The following is a 23970-nucleotide window of genomic DNA, read 5'->3' on the forward strand; positions in this document are numbered from 1 at the left end:
AAAGAACACATATTTGTTGAATTTGGTTAAAATAAACAGAAATGAGCACAAAAATGAGGAAAGTCGCTTAAAAAAGCTGAAATTAGCAAAAAATAAAAAAGCTGAAAGAGGCTGAAACTACCAGAAGGAAATGGAAGGAGCTGAAATGAGCTAAAAATGTGTAATTAGCTGAAAAGCTAAGTAACACAAAAACAGCTAAAAAGTAGCTGAAATTAGCAGAAAGAATCTGAAAGGAGCACACAACGGCTGAAGCTGAAAGTAGCTGAATAAATAACAAAGTCCATGCTCAATATGGCTGAATAAATGTTTTAACGTGCACAGGAACTCTGAAAGAAGCTGAACCAGAACAAAATGTGAAAGGAGCAGTAAAAGGTTGTAAACAGATCTAAATATTTGAAGGATGTAAAATGAGCTCTATTAATTTTCTATGAGGAAAAAAAATGGCAGAAAAGGCTAAATTATAGCAGGATCCTGAACGAGCTGAACATTTTATTAGATGATTTGTTGAAATAACTTGAAGACTTTGGGACGAGAATTGCGCCGAAAACACATGGAAGAAAAATGGATCACGATAGTGTGAATGCTTCATAAACATTCACACAATAAATAGATAAATGTAATGTGCAATCGATTTTTAAAGTGATTAAATACAGTGAACTCTGTACTGCACAAAGCTCTGGTTGGATTTAAACTTTTAGAAAGTGACCATTGGATCTACAACTGATTTTATTTATTTATTTTTAATCATCGAAAATGTTTTTAACAGATGATTTCACAGATGTTGGGCTAAAATTAGGGGAGTATGATTTCCAACGCATACACAGATTGCAACTGTTCAATATTTTTGCTCAAATCATTAACTATTGGAGTTGACCTTTTCTGTTAGCAAAACATCTCTTGGAACAGCTGGACAGGTTTTAACAAAACGTTCAGAAATCTATATTTGGATGTACATCTTCAACACAAACCATGTCATGTCTCACATCACATGAATGTCATTTACAAGATTTATACCAAATGGCTGTAACACCAAAAATTTAATTTCTGTCCAGATATTAGACTGTTTTTAAAGTAACACTTTTATTTTGTTGGGTAATAAACTCTAATCTATGATTCATTCGGACAAACTAATTATGTGTACACAGCCTGCATGTTAAACATCTTACTTATTCTTGTCTTCCTGATTTTTCTAAAGGTGAGGAGACGGCAAAGAAATCATGGTTAGACATTAATAGCTGCCATCAAGCTCGATGCATGTGCAAGGCAGAAATGTGTAGTAAATGTGTACTAATTGCTAATTATAAAGTTCACCAAATACTCTTTAAAGTTTGCATTAAAAGGCAGAAAAAAGTGTCTAAAAAAACTCAAGCCAATAAAATCAGGCAGACTGATTAAAAAGTATAAACTGTATAAAAGCAGGAAACATATAGCTACTAAAAGTAATTATTTGTGCCCCAAATACCTTAAGAGAATCCACAACTTACTATTTACAATCGTGTACTTTCTGTGCCATCAGGAGCCTGACTTCTTCTTAAATACTCAACATGTATATATGCTGTGGAAAGTGTTGTGTGGGTGTGTGCTCTGCAAAAGTCTGCAAAAGATTCAGAGAAGTTAACTGCATTTTCTCTGAAGAATTAGACCACTCGTGCAAACATTGGGTACCCGCAGCTGTTGTTCGACACAAAGTCGTACAACAGTAAAAAAAAAAAAACATTTTCAAAGAAGTGACTCATTTACAAACAGAACAATTATTGTAGTAGTGATTCCTACAAGTCAAATAAAAAGCACCTGTTTGTCATCACAAGTACCCTACAAATGGTGAATATTCAAATATTTGTAATGTATAAAGCTAGTTGAAATACAGCTGATTTGACCATTTAAGTCCTTTTATTACGTAAAAATTAAATTGAAACACACCTTTACTATGATTTCCATCAAACAAATAATTGCTTTAAGGTGGTTCAGCGAATCTATTTTTGAAAAACAGCTGATTTAATCGTCAAAGTGCACTTATTACGGAAAAGTTAGACTGAGACACACCTTTGCTATAATTTCAAGCAAACGAATAATTGTTTTTAAGTGTTAATCTTGTTCAAATCCTCCCGCCATTTGGCAGCCAATCGATTTTTGGCACAACACCAGCCCACATTTCTGGGTTGTCAGCGGTGACGCATAGTACGGCGAAGCGATGTATTTATGGATTTTTACAAATTATTAGACATTTTTGGACAGATGCGACTTATACTCCAGTGCGATTTATTGGCTGGAAAATCCGGTAATATAACTTATTTATCCTTAAAAATGGTCAAATGTCATGATGTCTAAAAGCACCATGTTTTTCAATTCATGTTACAAACTGCAGGTTAGAACCCATCTACAATCTGTGAAATAAACATTTACTTCATGTTAAACACAAAAGGCTAAGAAAGTTGTTTTCTTGGGCTACTTTTCTTTTATTCACACATGCAGAGTTGCTAAATAACACATGTTTACCACCCAGCAGTGAGCAATATGCATCAATTCAGTTTAGTCAAGGCCTTTATTGGATCCGTTCTGAACCTTCCAGGTTTGTGTAAACTAATCCACAAGGTGGCAGCATGATCCTACTAACAGCAGAAGAAGGAACTGCAGCTTATTTATTGTAAAACTGGTGTTTTTTGCTCATTTTCACCCACATATGGTGTAATCTTTAACCCATCATTTAAACTCACATGTCCCCAAACCTGTTTTTATGACGGAAGTGATGCAGATCATATTCCTGCAGTGAATCATCGTGCAAAGGCCCGACATGAGTCATGCAACCACAGGTGAACATCAGCTGCAGAGGAACAGGAAGTTAGACTCTGGAGTGATGAAATCTTGACTGTTTACGAGAATGCTTCTGATTCAAACCTGTAACCAAACTGAATCTTTGCTACATTACAAAGCAAACGTGTTTGTTAGTCTCAGAATCCTGATAAAGAAAGTTTATATACCGTATTTTTCATACATAAGGCGCATCAGATTATAAGGCGCAGTAAGTAAAACAAAACTGTCAGATAAGTCAAACTTTATTCAACTCGTTCACAATAACCACATAAAGTCAGTTCCAGGTCAGTAGCGCAACTAGATTTAATACATAAGGCGCACCGGATTATAAAGCTCACTGTCAATTTTTGAGAAAATTAAAGGATTTTAAGTGCGCCTTATAGTCCTAAAAATACGGTACTTTAACCTCACAGAAGTTGCTCTTATTTGCCACTTCTGCATTCCATTGCTCCCCATTTGTAATGAGTTACTTGGACAAGTTGATGACGAGAAGACCAAACACAGGCCTTGGCTTTTCAGCCCCTGACCTCCACACACACTTGTTTTTTTTTTTGTTTTGTTTTCAGCCGGCCTGACGATGCAGCATGTGATGGGAGAATGAATTAGCTTGCTTAGAAAGGTGAGCAGCTCAAAGCACTCAATAATTCAGTGTTTGTAACAGACGGTAGACCGATGGCTGAACATACGTGGGTAGCTATGACTGATGGCTTGGTCCTTCCAAAACAAAAACAACAACAAAAAATAAATAAATAAATAGCAACCCCATTATTCATTTTGTAATAGGATCTGTGGAAATCCTGTAGCCGTTTGTCCCTGTTGTATCACCTGCAAAAATTTGTCGCCGACAAACTGTGAATGTTTAACCCTGCAGTTATTGGCGTTGATGTTTGACTTGAAATTCATTGACAATTTCAGGAATTTTCTTCGACACCCATGAGCGCTTCTCTCCTCTTCATCCATTATGTAGGAGCGAGTAACTGAAGATGCCAGTTTGACTTCTAAGGTTTATTAGGCCGATAAAGCAGTCGGATGGAGAGGAACCCTGGCTCACCTGTGGGACCCTCAGGAAACCTTTTGACTTTCAGGGCAGTAAACACTTTTACAAAAGTGGTGTGCTCTTACGAAGGTTTTTATGATCCATGTGCAATGATCTGTGAGCGAAATAAAAGCACAAATGGATTCTTTTACATTTTATGATCTCAGACAGATCCATAGAATTTAAGCCAGAATGATAATCCCTAGATGACTGCCCTTTCACCCTTCCTCCTCTTTTTTTATTGCAGCAATTGACCTATGGTCTCTCACCTGCCATAAGACAGAGGAAAAGAAAAAAAAACAATTACACACCCAGTAAAGTGCATGCACACACGCACAGAGTCATATCTCATTACCATCCTCCTGATAGTGCAGCCAGTGGGTGTTGCAAGAGGAGGAGGAGGGAATGAAAGGAAGACAGTCAGCTTTACAGAGAGGGAGCCAGAGGGAAGGTGGAGGAGGACAGAACCGGCACTAAAAAAACGGAGAACTAAAATTTGAGGACAAGCGATACGCCTGGGAGCATCAGTGCATCAGGAAACAGCAGAAGAGTTAAAAACAGACAGAGGAGAGGAATTTGCACTGTGTGTGTGTGTGTGATCCAGATCAGTGTGCCTCCACGGTTTCCTCGAGGCCGTGGCAGCCATGGCGTCAGATCCCAGCACCCAGTCCAGGGTGATGTTCCAGGCGCAGGACAAGACAGAAGAGCCGGCGCACCGTAAACTGGGCAAGCTGACAGTGAAGTACAACCGCAAGGACCTGCAGAGGAGGCTGGATATCGAGGAGTGGATCGACGGGCAGCTGCACCTGCTGTTTGACTGCGAGGTAGGACAGGACTGACACACACTTGATGTAATCCACTCCCTGAGGAGGAGGTGAGGGACATGGAGACACTGCTCATATGGTGCCTATGTGGATTATTCATCATGTACGAGAGACTGCAGCGACCTAAATGAGATGTAGGTAGGAGGCATGACTGTGGCACTGAAGCCCTCATATGTCATCAGTTTGACTGCAGTATCAGCTGTGTGTGTGTGTGCTGTAGTCTTCAAACAGGTGATAAAAGCAATTTCCACATGACTCAGCATCATCAGATTAGTTTATTATTATAAGTCCGTGTGGGTAGATGACTGAAACAACAACAAAAGCAGCACAAGAACATTATTATTCCTTTGCAAAACTGATCATTTGTTGCAGATGTGTCTGTTTATATGGTGGCGTCTGCAAACCATATCACACAGTTGCATAACTCTGCATGACATGATTAATGTTGTTTCATATGTTAGAGCATAAATAAAGCTAATTGTTGCATCAAACAGTTTAGCATGACTTTGCAGAACAATAGAAACTAAATATACTTTTATAGGTTGTAAGCGGTCTAAATAAACGGTCAGATTAAGTAAAGTGTCACTGTTTGTTCCAGAAGATGCATCAATCAGCTACATAACAGCACATGTTGTAACTCCTGTCATGTGCTGTGGGATGCAATCCAATTATGTCAGACGCTCCATATTGACTTGCTTGGCAATTCCTGATAGGGAACCATGGCAACAGATGCCTCATCGCCCACATGAGGCGCCTTGGCACCGCGGAGTTGGGGCCGCCTGTTAAGGAGCAAGAACGTTCTCATGCCAGTGTGGATCTGGTGACAAGATCACCTGTTTCACCTTAAGGAAGGCTCAAACAAAGTGATGCTGGTATTATTTGTAAGTCGAAAGCAGACTCTTGGCGTTAAATGGCTTGGAGCCACCTTCCTGCCCAGCATCCCCTCATTACGCTGTCAACATATGGTTTACATACATCTACTGTGGAGTGTGAGCATCCCTCTGACTGGCTGGCTGATGAGTAAAGAAGCTGTTTTTTTATCTAGAAAAATAATACTCTGAATTAAGCGTTGCTAGTTTATTAATGAATCATCGTCATATCACTAAAATGCATGCACACAAAAACAGATCGGTTTACTTTTCTGATCTTTCAGGTGCAACGTAATCTAACATAAGGACAAGTGTAGAGCAGAAATGGACAAACTTTGTTTATATGATGGATTAAAAAAATCAAAATGATTCATCAGGTGACAAGATATTGTAAAATTATTATAGCGTGTGCATCATGATAACACCTGCCCTTCATCAGAGTCATAGGAGAATCAGCTCCTGTAATTTCCACCTGTGATAAACCAGATATTAGCCTGAGCCGCTTGTGTGACTGGCTGTGGCTCGTCCACGTGCGCCGGGTGGTGTGATGAATTTTGCATGGGGCTCTGGGGAAAGTTACTCTGTTGGTTTTCAGAGTCTTCCTCGTGGAAGCGTTTACCATCAGCCCCTCGTGTCGCAACCTGAATTATTTATCTGCGTCTCTAACAAGTGCTGCCTGGAGTCTGGAGTGGACCCCTTCACTTCACACCTTTTAAAAAGTGATAAAATAGACTAAATTGTTTGCAATATAAATATATCAACTAAAAGCACCAGTTTAAAAAAAAAATATAAATAGTGTTTATTAAAATGTGTAGCTATAAGACACATTGTCAATTTATTTAAGATTTGACATGCACGAGAAATCTAAATGAATCCAATCAAGCATCTCAACTTTTTCTTTCAGACATGCTGCTTGGAGCAGTCCTGTTGTTTAAGTCCACCATTTCTCCTTTAGGGGAGTTAATGAATATTTTTAATAGGCTGACAGCTCTTAGTAGGAAAAGGGAGGGTCTGATAAGTTAAGCACGCCAGCGTCTTTTCAGAGCACGCAGATTTTCCGGGGCATGGTTTCCTTAAAACTAGCACAAGCACAAGCAGAAATGTGTGTGTGAAGAGACTGTCGGAAGCTGATGATCTGTTATTATAGTTTTTTTGAGTCATAACCCACTGGATTTTGTTACTTGTTGAATAATTTCAGGAAGTTTAATGAAAACTGCTTTAAGTAGTTCCACACTTGTAAAAATATGTTAGATCAATAAACTCTAATTTACTTAGAGTGTCAAAAAGCCTAATCTCACAGGCACACAACAAATTAAATCTAACCAATCTCTGGTGATCGTCTAATGCAGAGGTGGGCAACGTTTATTTTTTTCTAACGGGTCAAATCAAGACATTTAAAGAAATCACATGGTGCACAGAAAATTGGAAAATAAATTTTCTTTAAGAAATATAATTTAGAGATTTTTTCAGGCTTTTCTTCATTGTAAACAAAGACCACACAATAAGTCTCCACTGCTCTTTAGGAATATTAGACATACTTTGTGTAACCTGGCTCTTGCAACATTTGTTAGTTTATATCCATCCATTATCTTTTACCCGCTTCTTCCTTTTTGGGTCACAGGGGTCACTGGTGCCACTGGTGCCCATGTCCAGCCATCAATGTGCGAGAGGCGGAGGACACCCTGGACAGGTCTCCAGTCCATCACAGGGACACGTAAAGACAAACGAGACAAACAACCATTCATTCTCTCACTCACACCTAGGGACAATTTAGAGTTACCAATCAGCCTAACATGCATGTTTTTGGTCTGTGGGAGGAAACTGGAGTACCTGGAGAAAACCCACACATGCACGGAGAGAACATGCAAACTCCACCCAGAAAGGCCCTCAGTAGGGATCTGAACTGGTAGCCTGCTCGTTGAGAGTATACCCCGCCCCTCGCACAGTGATTGCTAGACATGGGCACCGGCGACCCCCGTGACCCAAAATGGAAGAAGTGGGTAAAGATAATGGATGGATGGATGTATATATTCTTCCACAATTAAGGATATTAAGGGGCCGAAGGAAGATTGCCGAAGAGCCACTTTTGGCCTCGGGCCATATGTAGCCCACGTCTGTTTTAACAGAAATTTTAAAAAGCAAATCTTGTGGTAATGCAAAATTTTTGTTCATTTGACAAATTCAATAGTTGTGAAAAATATCAGGTTTTGAGTCAAAGTATTTGAATATCTAACAAAGATCAGAGAATTGTTTTCACCCAAGGGATGAAGAGTTTAAGGACCTCCTCTCTCCCTCTCCTCTTTCAGACCTAAATTTACCACAATGTCTGTAACATTGAAAACATTATAGTCATTTTGTGTCTCCTATGGTCAGTTACTTGGGCTGACCACCTTGAATCGAGTTAGCCACAAAGGTTAGTCAGTTGTGGAGGCACGGCAGGTGTTTATTTCCTGAAAGCTTCATTAAAATCAATCCAGTGGTTCATGGTATTTTACTAACAGACAGCATTGACTTTATGTCAAACATGAAGATGTGCAACCATCTGAATGTGTGTTGAGGATCACTCTCAACTACTACAACGTCAAAGATTAGGTCAGTAGCTGTAACGTTGACAGAGTTGTAGCTATTTTTAGATTTTTGTAGGTCGGTGTGCTTTTTTGAAAAGGGTGAACCAATAACTTTATGCAAGTTGAATTAAAATGTGTCCATTGCTTCATGTCACATTTTATTAATAGACACAAACAAACACAGAGATAAAGGCAAAAACATCATCCTTCTCTCTGCCTCTCAGTGGCAGGAGATAAAAATCTGCTTCATATAATTATTTTGAGCACGGCAGAAAACTAGCAGAACTTCAGGTTCTTTGATCGATGCTGTTTTTCTGATTTGGAAACACAGTTTGCCAAAAAAGATCGTCTCATTTAGCTGCAGTACTCCAAGACTTGATTTAACATTCATGAGTTCCACTATTAGTGCTAATGTTCGTTTGGGCTTCAGTCTTTTACCTTCAGAAAATGCTGCTGAGATGTTTTATGCCTGGAGCCCTCATTAAAACGCAATGTTCCTCTGACAGTAACGCTCCACAAGCTGAAAACAGTGACGATGCACAGCATGACCCCAAGTTAGAGGTTCTTGGTTTAAAATTAAAGAAAGTCCCTTTTTTATATTTATCACCCGCCGCCATGAAAAGCAGGCAATCATAAGGTCTTGCATGCATTTGTTGGCCTGTTTGTTAGCAAAATATTCCATAAAACAGCAAACAGATTTAAATGAAACTCTTAGAAGATAAAAATCGATTGTATATCTAAAACTGATTAGCCTTTAAAGTCAGTAGACAAACCTAATAAAATATGACTTCTTTACATTTAATTCTGTTTATACTGGCAAACCAGTCGACAATAATCACAGCGGAATACCAACAATGAATAATAAAATATTTTAACTGTAAAAAATATATACCCGTAAAAATAAAACACGAATTTTACAAACTCAAAGGCATTTGAACCAGTCCAGTCATGTAAAGAATACACACATAAAAAAGAACCCAACCCTACACAGCACAGAAACCTACAGCACGGAGCAAAAGTTCAGCCGTAGATTTATCCTGCAGACTTCAGCAGAATCAGAGGGCCCAACCTGGCACTATGTATCAATTAGAGGGAGCACAGGGGACTCTGATGAGGGTCCATCTATTTCTCCACTCAGCACTTCCACATTGATTACCTCTCTGCTTGCGTAGAGAGCTGTGCAAGCCCAGTCGCCTTTAGACAAGAAAACCCCCCATCCGGAAAATATTCCTTCTAAAAAAAAGAGGCCACTTGTCAAATGTGAGCGTACGCCTGCTGACTTCAGATATCTCCAGGACTCTGCTGATTAGCTCTCGTTTTATGATGTCAATCCATCACTTTTTTATATTTACCTTTGATGAGGGGAGACTTTGTGATGTGTACTGAACTGGCAATGATCTTTAAATGCGCTGCCAATTGCTGAAATACGCTCAAAATTTTGTCAGGTCTTTAAAAAGCGCAGGTCATTGCATCCAGTTCAAGATGTCTGCTCCAGCTAAGCAACCTAATACAACAATGGCTATAACTTAGTTAATCTTACAGATATCAAGCTAAAATTGGCAAGGTAGTAGCTATCCACCATACTTAGTACATATTTGATATATCACAGTGGTTTCATATTTTTACCTGAATATATCAACATTGACTCTTGGTGTCAACTCATCCGCTGAACCAGTGATCAGGATCTAACTCACTGAACCATCTGTAAAATCTGATGAAATGAAAACTCTGTTCTCGTGTCTTCAGCCTTTCTGCTTCTATGTTCATCAAGCACATAATTTTAATGAGAATTAAACACAATCACAAAGACATTACACCTGAAGCGTTAGCATCCAAAAACATCAGCTATTATGTTTTTAACGCCGCAGTTAGAACAGATATGTGCCGCATGACTTTGACTAATTGTGCTCAGCGGTGCGGAGATTTTAACAACAGTGAAAAGATGGCGCAGCGCCATTATCGTTAATTCATTTTTCATACTTGCTGTATTGTGTTCAGACTTGTTGGTTGGGCAGGAAGCAAACAAGGTCAGCGATTCATTCATGGACAAATACTCATAAGACAATCACTGACACTCAGTGAAACTCATTAAACTCACTAATTGACCCAACATAAATGGGTTTGGACTGTTGGAAAAAATGTCCTAACTGAGTTTTAAGTATTAGTATATTGCATAATAAAAGTCGCAAGAGCCATAAAAGCGTGCAAAAACACAGTGTGGGTATCATTAACTTTTATTTCCCTCTAATCTCACAGGAGGACGAGATCCCAGAGTTAGAAATTGACATAGATGAGCTCCTGGAACTGCCTGACGAAGGGCAAAGATCTCGGCTGCAGGTACAACTTAATCATCATTCCATATGTTTTTACACTTCTTTTTCTGATTAGGATCATTTACGAAAGCCAATAAAAAGTACTCATGTGCTTTAATTGTTGTAAAAGAATCAATTGAGGTCAATATAAATTGGCCTCATTTACAAAAAGGGAAAAATATTTTTTATTAATGTCAAAGTCAATTCAAATTTCTACAGAATAATATTAAAAAAAAATATGTAACATAAAATAAATTATATATAAAAAAAAAGTTCACTCCCTTTAAAGTGACAATCCTAATTCAACTCGGATAAAATAAATATTGAAGAAGTTGGGGTGGATACAAAAGGATTTTCAAGGCCCCAAACATCCACAGGAGTTCTGTTAAATCCATCGTAAAGCAGTGGAAGGAATAAGGGACATGTGTAAATCTACCAAGAGCAGGCCGCCCTCACAAATTGGACTGCGAGACGAAGAATATTGAGAAGGGGCACTGTGACCACTCTGAATGCTTCAGCAGGTGAGATGGGTGAGACTGCGCATACAACAACTGTTGCCCTGGTTTCTCACCAGTCTACGTTTATGTGAGAGCGGCAAAGAGAAAACCACCGATGACGAAAGCACTTTAAATCTTGAATAAAATCTTTAAACAATCTAGACACATTCTAATGTTTAATTCAACAGTGTCTTTCTCCTTGCCATTCATAAAGTTTAGACTGGTGAACCCATGCAGGCCACAGTTGTTATACGCAGTTTATCCCATCTCACCTGCGCGTGAAAGGCCTGTTTCCTGTTCAGACTTTACACTAAAAGAAATAATTTTCACCTCCTCCTATCTGAAAAACGTAATTTCATCACGCAAATAAGTTATGTAGTCAATAAATAAATGAAGAAAAAACAACTATAGTTTAAAACAGTGATTCCTTGGGGCAGGGGTCTGCAACCTGCGGCTCTGGAGCCACGTGTGGCTCTTTGGTGCCTTTACAACGGCTCTTTCAAGCTTTGACCAAAACTAACATAAAACTCAATTTTATTGTGAATACTGGAACAAGTGCAAGAAATAAAACATACTAGCTTTATTTCTATACAGTAGCCCCTCGCTACTTCACGGTTTGTTTTTCGCAGACTCGCTCTATCGCGGTTTTTTCAAAGTAAGATTGGACATGACACACAATGGCTGATTGATCCGTATGGAATTTTGATTTTAAATAAATTATTTACAATTATTTAGCACCTGTGTGTAGCCCACAGCTGTGGGAGAAGCTTCCTCCTGCAGCTGAACAGCTGATCTCCATGCAGAGCGAAGAAGTGGGCGTGGCCGAGAGTGCAGGCAGAGAGCTGAAATCATGACATTCTGTGACCTTTTAGAGCATTTAGAGTTTAGAAATATTGTTTAGAATATTGCAAGAGTGTGGGAAGAGTTTCAAACACTGTAATATGTAAATACTAAAATAAAATACTACTACTTGTACTTCTATTCCTACTTTGCGGTTTTTCACTTATCACAGGTCTTCAGGATACGGATCCCCCGTGATAAATGAGGGACTACTGTACTTGATTTTTCCACAAAATTAAAAAATGTACATAGGTCTGCATAGTTCATAGTTTTTATTAATTAAAAAAAAAGATTTCCGCCTCCCTCACTTTACAAGAATCTGGTCTTTTCATTTGTCTTAACTTGTAAAAATATCAAAAAAATGTTAAAAATTATTAGATATTTTTAGCTTTATAATGTCACCCCCAGTGGCCACAAAAGTCCCTTCCAACAAACCTAAAGTGGCCCACGGGCCACCAGTTGATAATCACAGTTGTAGCAGGTTGTTGCGGCTCTGAACACATTTAATTTAGTGAACGAAGACATAAAAATGGCTCTTTTGATCGTAGGTTGCACACCCCTGCCTTAGGGAGAGAATAGTTTTTAGTTTAGATTATTGACATACTGTAAACATATTTTATACTTAAAAGCAAAAGTAAAGTGAAACGTAATTTCAAAAAACATACTAAGACATTTGCTTTTTAAAAAAAAACTAACTTTATTACTATGTGACACGTCTTCAAACACTTTGGTTCATATCTACATTACATATAATCATTTAATTCATAATTTTCAAAGATGTTTGATCATTTTTAATTCAGGTTCTGTTAACATTTTGAGACTTTCACATCATAATGTTGTCACTGGTTTTAGATCTTTCTACATTTACTCTGACTGTAATGAAACAATTTTTTTTTGTTTTTCAAATAGACAGAATGACATTTAAAACGAATTTTAACTTGAACTAATGAGTCTTTTTTTGTTTGTCTTTGTCAGGAGTTGTTGAATGAATGCGGAAAGCCAAAAGAGGTGAGATGAACAACAACAAAAAGTGCACTATAAAATAAAAACAGCAACCTTTATTAAAATGGGGTTTAAGAGTTTAACGTCCTCTCTCGATCTTCCTCCTAGGACTTTATCAACGGACTGCTCTACAGGATAAAAGGTCTACGCAAAATGTCCTTGAAGAAATAATTATAGGTCAAATTAGGAATCAAGACAACGTTGAGCCTCTTATCCTCTCGTCGCTCACAAGTTAACCATTTCAACGCTTGTATGCAAAGACGGCACATCAACGGGACTGCGTTTTGGCCTCTCATCCTTTCTGGGTCAGAATGGATACAATTTCCCTCCTCTTTATGAGCGCTTCAAGAATTTTACCTCCTAACATACAAGTAATATACAACTGAAAAAACGTCATACCTTTACTCAGATGGACTCTTTTTGTGTAGGAGTGTACATTTTCAGTTTCTTATTTGTGTACATAAGCATTTTGTTCAGCTAGCAGTGTTGTTGGAATAAAATGGAACATTTTCAAAACACGGCTGCTCGTGAATTGAACAAACCGATGAACCGAAACGCATCATCAGATATAATTTCACATGAATAAAATACGAAATATAAACTACTCCCAACACAAACCTAACCTCTCCGTTATCACAGCTGCTCTTCACTCATTGTCCCCCGTCTGGACACAACTGAAAGATATTCCCAGAATGCAAGATTCTGTCCTTTCTGGCATAAATTTTCCAGCAGTGATGGAAACAATAAAGGCGTTGACATGTCGAGTGTAAGAGTAAACACAGAGAAATCAGCTGCAGGATGTTCCATTAAGCGTGCGCCCATTATCCTCTTCCATTTCCTGTCTGTGGTGGTGAGGTGGTGTGTGTGACATGGCCAGAAAAAGGCAAACACGGCCTCCATACAAACCTTAATGGAGCAAGCCCCCAGGAGGAGAGAGTAATTATGGTTTCCCCCTCAGTTAGCAGGACAGTAATGCACGCTGATGAAAGTGCACTCTGGTACTTGCGCTGTCATGCACTGGGGGTCTTTTTGTCGAGGGCTCCATTACGGTCATTTGTATAACTCTACTCCACATCTGTTTCATTTCATGCTCGACACTGGAGCCATCCGTACAGCAAGACTTCGCTTACAAACAAGATCCGTCAGTGTGTCGCTCTTTAAACAGACTATTTTAGTTTGAAACAAAACACAAAGGTGTGACAGTATCCAATAGTTTTGCTTCATTTATAATTAAACCACACACAAAGACAAGAAAACGTCATAATTACAGCCAAACATAGACAAGAATGACAACATAAAGTACACAAAGGCCTCAGTGATCCTTTTATACTGACTCGTTCTTCAGTTTGGAGCCCACAATAGTCTGGGAGCATACATCATCTCAGATGAACTCATAATCTGTCTGCTTTGTGTTGTAAAAAGTTAAAAATAATCAAGTGATGATGAGCACAAAGTACACTTAGAACACGGCTTTGTTGTCATTAAAAAATAGGGCAACTAACAAAAAAAATATGCTTGTTCACTTTGACAGCTCTGAACTGCTTTGTGTGCAGCAGCTTTGCATTTTTATTGAAATATCACCACTAACAGTTTCCTAGTTTTTGCCTCTATTCTTAAAGGTTTCTGAATATTCCATAAAATATATGGTTCAAATATTACCCATAGTGTACCATAATCAGTAAAGGCTAGTCTATTTTTAGTCTCTTCTAGAAAAGTATTCCTTTAATGTATTTCATTTATATCAGCCTCAGTAGGTACCACAAGCAGGAACAGCTTTTCCTGTTAATGAATGGCTAACATAAGTAATGTGTTATGAAAGTCTCTGAATTGTAGATAATACAGTAAGCAGTGTTTAAATTTCCTAGGATACTTTTGTAGTTGCAGTAACACGTCATTGAGGGTAAAGACTGAGTCTCACGGTCTTGACGGGTTACAGTTTGCTAAGGGAAACAGCTCTATGATCACGTCTTCCTCTTCTTTTTGGGAGCGGTATAGTTAGCGGTGCGATGCTCCATCCTGTCATATTTATCATGGCCTTCCCTGGGGAGACAATAGAGGGTGGATTGATAATTCATCACACTAAATACTTTATATTCATGCTGCTTAACAGTATGGTAGCAGCCTGTGCACATTTATCTGGGTCATGGTATGCAATCCAAAGCATCTTTCTTGGGTAGATTAAAGATTTCCATGCAAAGCCCTACTTTGAGTCATGACCTGGAGTCTTAATGTATTTATTAAGATTAATAGGTTTGATGCTACCTGAAGCAGCGGTTGCAGTACAGGTCTCCATCACAGGTGTGACAGCGGAGGGTGGCGTTACGGTTACAGATGCAGCACCACGGAAGCTCTTCGTCATCACTGTCTGACGGCTGATGGGCAACAGCAGCCGAAGGCGTCTTGCTCTTTGGCCCAGGAGCTGCAGTCTTTAAAACACATCAAATCAAAAGTGTTTTCTAGGTTTTGCACTCAAAAAGCTTAAAACAGTTATGAATTTGTCTGTCGAGTGTTGTTTAGTACAGTTTTTTTGGAGCTCTGTTTTTTCTCTGTGTTCTTCGGACCACTCTGTTCTACAGGTATGTTGTATCCACTGGCTTCATCGAGTGCAGTTTCTTCTGAAAGCTGGAACCAGAAGAATTAGAACGTCAGAACTTTTCTGTAGGAAAAAAAAATTCACGAATGATAAAAGAGGCCAAATAGCAGCCTCTTGTGGCCACCATGACATTTAAATTAGGTTTGTCCAGCTTGTAAGGAGCAGCAGATTTGCTTCTAACAAATCAGTATCATTTAAAGTACAGTGCGAGTCTTGTTCCTTTAATTTGCTGACCTGTTTCAGAACTCTTCTCATAGCTTCTTCCTCAGTTTCCTCCTCACTATCAGGTTGTTGGAAATCTTCGGCTCTTACTAAATTTGAATCGACACAAATGGCAGCTCATGAGGCACAAGCATTTTGTGTTCTGGTTTCCTGACATAAATTTGTAGATTATATATAGAATTAATGAGCAAATAGTTCTGAGTACCTTTATTTGGGTCCTGCCCCTTTAACTGCGCCAGCCTCTTAGCCATGTCGAGGATCTCATCCTGGGTATGGTGCTCATTCCTCAGCTCCTTCATGGCTTCTTCAAGCAGATGGTCTTTCTCTGCCTCCAGCTGTTTAACTGCTCCCTGGTTGTCCTCCAAGTCCTCATCTAATTCAGCCCCCTCCCCTTTGTTAAGATCATTCAGATCTATATCTGTAAAAATAGTTTTGCTATGCTCAGGAATGCAATGAATCCTACGTCTTCAGACAGTGCAACACTGTTAATGTTACTGTTACGTAACAGAATCATTATTCGTAGCTTGAGATTTGTGAGCCAGGTAATAACTTACTGCTTTCTGGTCTTGATTGTTGGTTGTCAATGGCAACTTCCTCCGTCATCTGCTTTAACAAATCATTGGCTTGTTCAGTCTGAGTCCGTCTATCAAGAGGCTGGTGCACCTGTACACATTAGCACTGGTGTTAAGAAATTTTGATCATTTTTGACTGATTTTGACAATTTTTTTTCTTTTTAAAATGCATCTGGTATTTGAAACGCTAAATGAGCTGTATGGTTTAGGTCTGAAAGTTTAGAAACAAGTAGGAAGGGAACTCACAGGAGGAGGTGCTTGAGATGGCGGTGGCAGATCCCGAAGAGCTGCCAGACGATGCTCCATCTCATCTGCAGAAGGCACTGGCTGGCTGGGAGCTTTCAGGGCAGCAAGGCGTGACTCGATCTCCTTCTCAGAAGGGATAGTCTCTGGAGAAATGATAAAAGTTGTTGTTGGCTTTTTGAAAGAAAGATATATTACAGTACTGCATTTAATAAATTTGATCAAAAGTGATTGCTGCCCCAAAATGTAATTTCATTACTGGGTTTATTGTCTTCCTTTAGCTTTTGAAGTCTCTCAGCTATAGCTTGGTCTTCTTTACTCAGGCTCTTAGTGGGAAGATGGCTTGTTTTACTGTTTCTGTTTCCTCCTTGTACAAGAGGCTGGGTTGACTGTCCTTGCTGTTTGGCCTCTTGTGCAGCAACCCGTCTATGGAAAACATAAACTTTAGCTATTTCAAAACTTCTGTGTTCATAATGAGCCTTTCTTTCTCCCACCCCCAAGTATGATCATATACCAACTTTTTGTAATTTTCAGGAGGGGACAATCTTCCAGCACTGTTTGGAGATTCTCCCCTAACAATAAAAAATACAAGAAATTGTGAAGACGATTACAGTATTTAGGAATTTAATGTGCGTAGTGAAAGGAAAGGCTGTTACCTTGTTAGATTACCATGACATTGCTTGCAGACTTTCTGCTGGGTGTTGCCATATCGAGGCACCACAGCACTGAAAGTCAAACAGCTCGAGCAGAAGGAACGTCCACAGCTCTTACAGCCCAGCTAAGAGGACATCACAATGTATTAAGCTACATAACATACATCCCTATAGGTAAACACATTTAGATACAACCTTACCTCTTTCTTAAAAAGACTAAACTTTGATGCACAACAGTAACAACGGTTGTCCATCCCGACACGCGTAGAGTCAAAAAACAACAAGGTCACAGCTTATTTTTCTCTACAAAAAAAAAAAACATTTAATGAGCTATATTATCCAAGTTAGCTATCGATTTACAGGTTGACAAAGCTATCGTTGTCAACACAGGAAGTAAAACGGAAATGTCACGTGACGTCAGCGACGACTAGTTCCGTTTTGTGGTTCAACCAATCAGCTTTTAGGAAAGGCTCTCGCGGGCGTTGTTCAAAACACAGAGCCCACTGCTCAACGGCGTCCCAGCTCCATCGTTGTGTGCGTGTAATTAAAGGTCAAAGAAGGCTAAGAAAAAAAGGGTACGAAAACTTTTAGGGTATTGTAATTTGTTTTACTTCATGGTTTCTAAGCAAAACTAGATAAAATTGTGGCCCACGAAGAAGACTATTGAGCTAAAGACACGAACGTGTGTTCGCTAGTTAGCCTAGTCGCGGTGTCTAGTGTTGCTAACTTGCTAGCATCCTGGAAACCAGTTATCCTTAAGCAAATAAGAAGAGAGTTATTATTTACAGGTGTGCATTTTTTTGATGCCCATACTTTTTAAGATAAATACTTTTGTTTTAATGGATTTAAAGTAGCAAATATGTTCGATCGCTGTCTAATCCTGGTAGAGGGCCAATTCCCTGCATGTTTTAGATGTTTGCTCCCACACACGCCTGATGAAGACCAATGGGTCTTCTGCGGAACATGAAGAAGTAATTCAACCACTGAACTGGGTTTGCTGGAGCAGGAAAACATGCAGGCTGGTGGCCCTCGAAGACCAGGATTGGACATCCCTGCAGGCTGTACAGCATCCATATGTTTAGAAACTTGTGCAGGATTCTTTTTGCACCATCATATCCAAGGGATCAGGCAGGCTGCAGCACAGAGCCAGTCGTTTTTATCATTTTGATCAGGGCTTTTTTTTAGCTCTCTGGATCTGATTTTGCAACCCAGTCACAGATTTATGCTCATCATCTTTCCAAAGCACAATTATTAGTTTCCCATGTTGAATTTAAACGAGTGTTTGCTGTTTGTTCATCTGTAAGATCACATTTCCATTCTAGTCCATTTGTCAGGTTAACACTGGGGTATCTGTAAGTCCCTTAGCTCATACTCTTGTCTATTATTGCCACAACTACAGAGTCATTTGATGATGGGTCTCAGTTGTACTGGAAGACAGAGATGTACAAAATGGATGTAAACAATAAGAATATAAGCCCAGTTTTTGGATTATAAAAGAAGTTGCACAAATAAATGTCCCGGACCTGCTGGGAACATTTTAATTAGGAATAATTTGGATTATTAGTAGTATTATTTTTGTTTTTTTACTTGCTTATGCCAATAAGAAATTGGGGAAAATTTAAAATTAGCAACAAAAAAAGTGCAAATGTGTTTAAATAGCATGTTCTTCAGAATGTTGAGTGTATAGCCATTGTAGGTGGTTGAGTAGCTGTTGCTCAATTCTGGCAAAAAAAAAAAAAAAAAACTAAGTAAATTGCCTTGAAATGTACTACAGTTGTAAACATAAAAGATGATTAATGTGGATTGGATTTAAGCGTTTTAAGAAAAATATGGTTGACTTGTAACAAAAACATGAGCATCCTTGTAAAATAAGAATTAATATAGTTCATACTTAAAACATCTTCAAGTAATTAAAATTATTTATTTGTCTGTAGGTGTCCAGTCTTTCTACAATGGCAGAAGGTGGAGATGTGGACTGGGAGCTCAGCAAAGAAAACATCCAGCCTCTGAGGCGGGGCAGAGATATATCTGCTTTAAGTCAGGCCCTCAGTCAGCAACAAGATGGACCTACCTCTGCAATCAACCAACAGAGGCAGTGGGATAATCTATTAAACCTTACACTTAAATTGGTACACTTTTTAATATACAGTTTTGACATTATTAACCAGGATTTTGTGTCTTTTTGTTTCTTCAGGGCCTTTGAGTCTGAACTTCGGATATACGATGGAGACGATCCACTCAGTGTTTGGGATCGGTCTGTAGAATATCTGAAAACAGTGCATTTTCAAGCATCACTCTGTAAATCTCTTACTAATTTTTAAATGGTTTTGTTTTTTTACAGGTATATTAAGTGGACAGAGCAAACCTTCCCTCAGGGAGGGAAAGAAAGCAACCTCGCCACACTGCTGGAACGGGCTGTAACCAGATTCTCAGAGGAAAAAGATTATTACAACGATCCTCGCTATGTTGAATTCTGGATTAAATTTGTGTGTATTTTTTTGTTTAAACTTAGTCTGATTTTGTTGTTCTTAAAACAAACGAAGTGGTGGTAACTACGCGTTTGTGTTGTGGGTCACCAGGCAGAGAACTGCTCGGAGCCCCTGGATATTTACAGGTACATGCAAGCTCAAGGAATTGGAGTGACTCAGGCGGCCTTTTACATCGCCTGGTCTGAAGAGCACGAGAATCAAGGCAATTACCAAAAAGCTGACCTTGTTTATCAAGAGGGGTTGAAGAAGTTTGCTGAGCCACATGATAGGCTCCTCCAGTTTCACAAGTATGAATCCATTGAGCGCAATTTCATTAAGTACAGCTCCCAGTTTGTTTCACTGTGCCACAATAATTTGCGTTATTTAAAGGGCTTTGCAGGCTCGTGTATCCCGCCAGGCTGTGTTAAACATGGAGAAAGACTGTAGCGATGAAGAGACAAAACAAACAGAGAGGGTTTCTCTAGCTGCCCTCAAACATAGAGGGAAGAAAAAGGCCGTCGCTCCTGTCATCAGAACTGGACCAGCAATCAAAGGTACTCGCATAAATCTGCTGTGAAACGCTTTGCTGAAGTTACCAGTACTGCAACACTTACTGTGTTTACTTATTATTGGTTGACAGGTGTTTCTGGAGGCCTGCAGTCGCACAGCGTCCCTGTCCTCAAAGTTTCGAACAGTCGGCTGGTGATTTTTGATGAGAACAAAACTGAAGGTGCTGGTCCATCAGAGCCCAGGTTGGAATCTTGGGCGGTTCCTCCCACATCCAGGGCAAAGGAGAATGAACCAAAGCTCGAAAAATGGTGCGACGTTAAGGTACGAGAAACCCCCATTTAGTTTATTTCTGTAATTACGTGTACTGCAGTCCATTTGAAATGGCTGATTTTTCTGATTAATATTTATATTTCACAGATTCCCCAGAAAACTAAATATGGGTGTACAGTTATGGCTCCACCACCAGCAAAACCCACCTTTCAACCATTTGTTGAGGAGTCAGACCAGCTCCCAACCATGTGAGTAACAGAGTCCATCTTTTTGTTAGTTTTGGCATAAATTGAAAGTTGACCAAAACAGTAGATATGTTTCTGGTATGTCTGCTGGAATGCTTTACATGCTGGTAAAAAAAAACATGAAATCTGTAGATGCCTTATAGAAAGCATTCTTGGAATTTAAGAAAACTTGAAGCAAAGGGGAAATCAGCAGTTTTTTCAGTAGCTTTTCACTTTGAAGGCAACAGTTTTGACAAGTAGTTACATGGTTTACTTTACAATCATTTTTATAACGTCCTTCTCCAGGACACCGTGTAAAATCAACCCGGCAGTGAACACGGTTCTGTCGGCGCGTAAGCCGAGCAGAGACGAAACTCCCCTGAAGAGACTGCAGGACCAGCAGCAGCAGCACAAGGAGGCGGAAGCAGGGAAGCTTCAGGAGCAGAGCATGTACTGTAAGGAGCTGCTGCTCAGCGGCGCCACCGAGTTCTGCTTCGAGGAACTGCGGGCTGAACGCCACTTCAAAAAGACTGCACAGGAGCTGCAGGAAGCTGGAAGGGAGGAAAGTCAAGCTAATTAAAAAAAAACAGTTTTAGCATTCATTTTGACAGGTATCATGTCACAACTGTTCGTGTATAGTTCGTTGTTCAGCTGTAAATATTGCTTTTGTATCGAAGACAAACTGAGAAAAGCTCAATTCAGGACACATGAATATAAAAAGTGCACCGTTTATTAAAAAATCTACAAAGTGTAACAAAACTTCTAAAGCTCCAGACTTCCAAAGTATTGTAGACGTAACCACACAGCTTCAAATATGTAATTACCGATGGGTTTATAATAGTGTACAAACAAGTACCACTCAGTTTGTTCTTAATTTCACTTTGTCTCTGTGCTGTTCTTTAGAATAGTATTTTTATGTGTGCTGCTTTTCTAAAGCTTTTGTCTCATTCAGTTTTTTCTTGAGCAGGTTTTTATTTTTATTTTTTTTGCTCTTGAGACTTGAATTTAGACTCTGAGGCCATTTCTAGTTTCACGTCTGAATACAAGCACCGTCTAAACCAAGTCTTGCTGACATTTAATAAACTTGTTCAGTCATGTGATGACTTGAGATGCATGTTTTTAGAAAGAAGGGCGTTGGAGTGACGCACAGTCAGCAGGTAGCATACCAGTGACCAAAGATTTACACCAGATTTTACTTGAATATTTAAAAGATTTAGTCCAGTGGGCACCATCCAGGATTTAATTTTTTATACGTGTCTTTCCCTCAGCCAGCTGAATAGATCTTGCAACAAAGTGAAATAAAACATTTAAACTGTTTACATAATATGATCATGTCGCTAAATGTTTGCAATATTTTGTGAACTGCATTTGAAACTAGAGAAATTGCATTTCCTGCAAAAATACAGTGTGAATCCTTATTGCAGAAGAACTTGCTGAAATCAGCTTAAAAAAATCTGAAATGTAGCTGAAATTAAAGAAAAAGCCTAAATAAATTAGCAGAAGAAAGCAGAAAGAATATTTGCTGAATTAGGTTTAAACACTGGTATGCAGAAATGAGCACAAAAATTAGGATATCCGCTATTTAAAAAAAAATGCTCAAATTAGCAAGAAAGTCTAAAAAGTAGCTGAAAAGACAGAAAGAAGCTTAACCTACGAGGAGGTGGAAAGAGCTGAAATTAGCTTAAAATGTGGAATTGGCTGAAAAAGCTAAAATTTGCATAAACAGTAGTTGAAAAAACTGAAACTATCTTAAAAAAAAGCTGATAGGAGCAAAACAAGCTGAAATTAACAGAAGTGAAAGTAGCAGAAATTACCACAAAAAAACAAACGAATTTAACTAAACAGTTTAAATTAGCTCAAATTCAGCAGAACAAGCTTAAATCAACAAACGAAAGCTGAAAGAACAATTGTTTGCCTAACTGGGCTGAAAAAAGAAATGAACACAAAAGGTAGAAATTACTGTATTTGAAAAAAAAAAAGCTGTATAGCAAAAAAAAAAAAAATCTGAAAAGTAGCTAAAACAGCTGAAATTACAAGCAGAAAGTAGAGAGCACATTATTGCTAAATTAGGCTGGGAAAAAGTTGAAATGAGTGCCAAAAATGTAGAATTAGCTGAAAATGCCTTAATTAGCATAAAAACAGCTAAGTAGTGGCTAAAATAGAAAAAGATGAAACTTGCAGAAAGAAGTTAAAGAAACACAAACATGTTATAGTTAGAAGAACAAACCTGAAACTAGCTGAAAAAGGTTTAAATTTGAAAGAAGCCGAACCAAAACAAAATGTAAAAGGAGCAGTAAAAGGTAAACACATCTAAACATTTGAAGGATGTAAAATTAGCTCAATAAATTAATTTTCTATGAGAAAGAAAATGGCAGAAAAGGCTAAATATTTCAAAAAAGCTCAAGTTGCACCAATACCAAAAGTCATAGGGGGATTGTCCTGAAAGAGCTAAATGTTTTGATATACAATACGATTTGTTGAAATAGCTTCAAAACTGCGGCTCGAGAGACGCGCCCAAAAATGTACAGAAGAAAAATGGATCACAATAGTGTGAACGCTTCATAAACATTCACACTATTAAAGCACAGGGAAGCTAAATGTCTGGATAAAGGTAGTTTCAGTTCAGGTATAGTAAGCATGGAGGTTGGCTTCTAGTTAGATTTGTTGAAAAAAAACAAACATTTGTCCTGTACTTTAAAGGCAAAAGAAGGAGTCAGGTGGCTGAAAAAGTGATTTTTAGGTCATCTGTTATAAACGTCAGAAGACTGACAAAATCACTTTCTCCAGTTTTGTAAGCTGAGTTGAGAACACGTTAAATTTTAAACATTTATCTCAAATACAAACATTTAATGCAGTAGCTCTCACTTAGGCAGCTGTTAACTTTATTAGACTAGTATGGTCATTCATAAGTTCAGCTTAAAAAGCTTTTTACCTACTAAACAACTCATTGTTTCCAGGAGATCCTTGGCTGCACACGGCAGAAAAAGATGAAATACCTCCTCGTGATCAAGAGTAGTTTTAGTTACAATGCTTCCTTTGTATCATAACAAACTAACACCACGCTCGAAGCAAAGAAAAAAAAAAACTGAAAATTTATGAAAACAACATTTGTCTTACAATGAATGAAGATCAAGTGCACAATGTTGAAAATTGAATAAAATGGTTTGGTGAAATCTTTTATGAATTTATATTTTAGGCTCAGGACAAGCGGCCATCTACTTTGACCGACTGGGTTTGAGAGGAACCGGAAGGAGGAACAGATACACAATGGCAGGTCGAGAATCACCTTAGAAGCAAAAGACTAGCTAAAAGCTAAGGTAGTAAAACCAAAAGGATGTTAGCTAAAAGTAGCAAAAGGCTAGTTAAAAACTAAAAGAAGCAAATGATACAATTTTGCTTTTCCATTCAAAAGTTAAAAATCACAAAAATGATGACTTAGCATTCACACAACATAAGT

At 38.6% G+C, this 23970-nt stretch overlaps 3 protein-coding genes across 3 annotated transcripts; 2 read left to right on the top strand and 1 right to left on the bottom strand.

The window, feature by feature from the left end:
- Window positions 1-4208: 4208 nt before the first annotated feature.
- Window positions 4209-13060, top strand: ppp1r14d (protein phosphatase 1 regulatory inhibitor subunit 14D). Its single transcript, XM_037694523.1, has 4 exons — window positions 4209-4671; window positions 10364-10444; window positions 12732-12764; window positions 12867-13060. Exons 1-4 carry the CDS (start codon window positions 4492-4494, stop codon window positions 12927-12929), a joined length of 357 nt encoding a protein of 118 aa, XP_037550451.1. The 5' UTR covers window positions 4209-4491; the 3' UTR covers window positions 12930-13060.
- Window positions 13061-14679: 1619 nt separating this feature from the next.
- Window positions 14680-17295, bottom strand: zfyve19 (zinc finger, FYVE domain containing 19). Its single transcript, XM_037694684.1, has 11 exons — window positions 17242-17295; window positions 17045-17166; window positions 16907-16960; window positions 16648-16814; window positions 16392-16534; window positions 16128-16236; window positions 15779-15991; window positions 15586-15662; window positions 15279-15380; window positions 15021-15184; window positions 14680-14798 (listed from the first exon to the last, which is right to left on the bottom strand). The coding sequence occupies exons 1-11, from the start codon at window positions 17293-17295 to the stop codon at window positions 14720-14722; spliced, it is 1284 nt and encodes a 427-aa protein (XP_037550612.1). The 3' UTR covers window positions 14680-14719.
- Window positions 17296-17550: 255 nt separating this feature from the next.
- On the top strand, window positions 17551-21311 carry bub1bb (BUB1 mitotic checkpoint serine/threonine kinase Bb). The gene is made up of 9 exons (XM_037694734.1): window positions 17551-17616; window positions 18976-19136; window positions 19236-19295; window positions 19383-19527; window positions 19621-19817; window positions 19900-20063; window positions 20150-20340; window positions 20437-20537; window positions 20820-21311. Exons 2-9 carry the CDS (start codon window positions 18994-18996, stop codon window positions 21091-21093), a joined length of 1275 nt encoding a protein of 424 aa, XP_037550662.1. The 5' UTR covers window positions 17551-17616; window positions 18976-18993; the 3' UTR covers window positions 21094-21311.
- Window positions 21312-23970: the final 2659 nt, after the last annotated feature.

Source organism: Nematolebias whitei, chromosome 21 (assembly GCF_014905685.2).
Source record: "Nematolebias whitei isolate Nwh7 chromosome 21, NemWhi1, whole genome shotgun sequence".
Lineage (NCBI taxonomy): Eukaryota > Metazoa > Chordata > Actinopteri > Cyprinodontiformes > Rivulidae > Nematolebias > Nematolebias whitei.

Excerpts from the sequence above, each read along its gene's own strand:
- zfyve19 (XM_037694684.1), bottom strand. The coding sequence starts at position 17,295 with ATGGACAACCGTTGTTACTGTTGTGCATCAAAGTTTAGTCTTTTTAAG. Across the intron at positions 16,961-17,044 it reads TGTCATGGTAATCTAACAAG|GGGAGAATCTCCAAACAGTG; the intron begins GTAACAGCCTTT and ends TTTTATTGTTAG. Across the intron at positions 15,185-15,278 it reads AACAGAGCTCCAAAAAAACT|ACTGCAGCTCCTGGGCCAAA; the intron begins GTACTAAACAAC and ends TGTGTTTTAAAG.
- ppp1r14d (XM_037694523.1), top strand. The coding sequence starts at position 4,492 with ATGGCGTCAGATCCCAGCACCCAGTCCAGGGTGATGTTCCAGGCGCAG. Across the intron at positions 4,672-10,363 it reads ACCTGCTGTTTGACTGCGAG|GAGGACGAGATCCCAGAGTT; the intron begins GTAGGACAGGAC and ends CTAATCTCACAG. Across the intron at positions 10,445-12,731 it reads GGCAAAGATCTCGGCTGCAG|GAGTTGTTGAATGAATGCGG; the intron begins GTACAACTTAAT and ends TGTCTTTGTCAG.
- bub1bb (XM_037694734.1), top strand. The coding sequence starts at position 18,994 with ATGGCAGAAGGTGGAGATGTGGACTGGGAGCTCAGCAAAGAAAACATC. Across the intron at positions 19,137-19,235 it reads GCAATCAACCAACAGAGGCA|GGCCTTTGAGTCTGAACTTC; the intron begins GTGGGATAATCT and ends TTGTTTCTTCAG. Across the intron at positions 19,296-19,382 it reads CCACTCAGTGTTTGGGATCG|GTATATTAAGTGGACAGAGC; the intron begins GTCTGTAGAATA and ends GTTTTTTTACAG.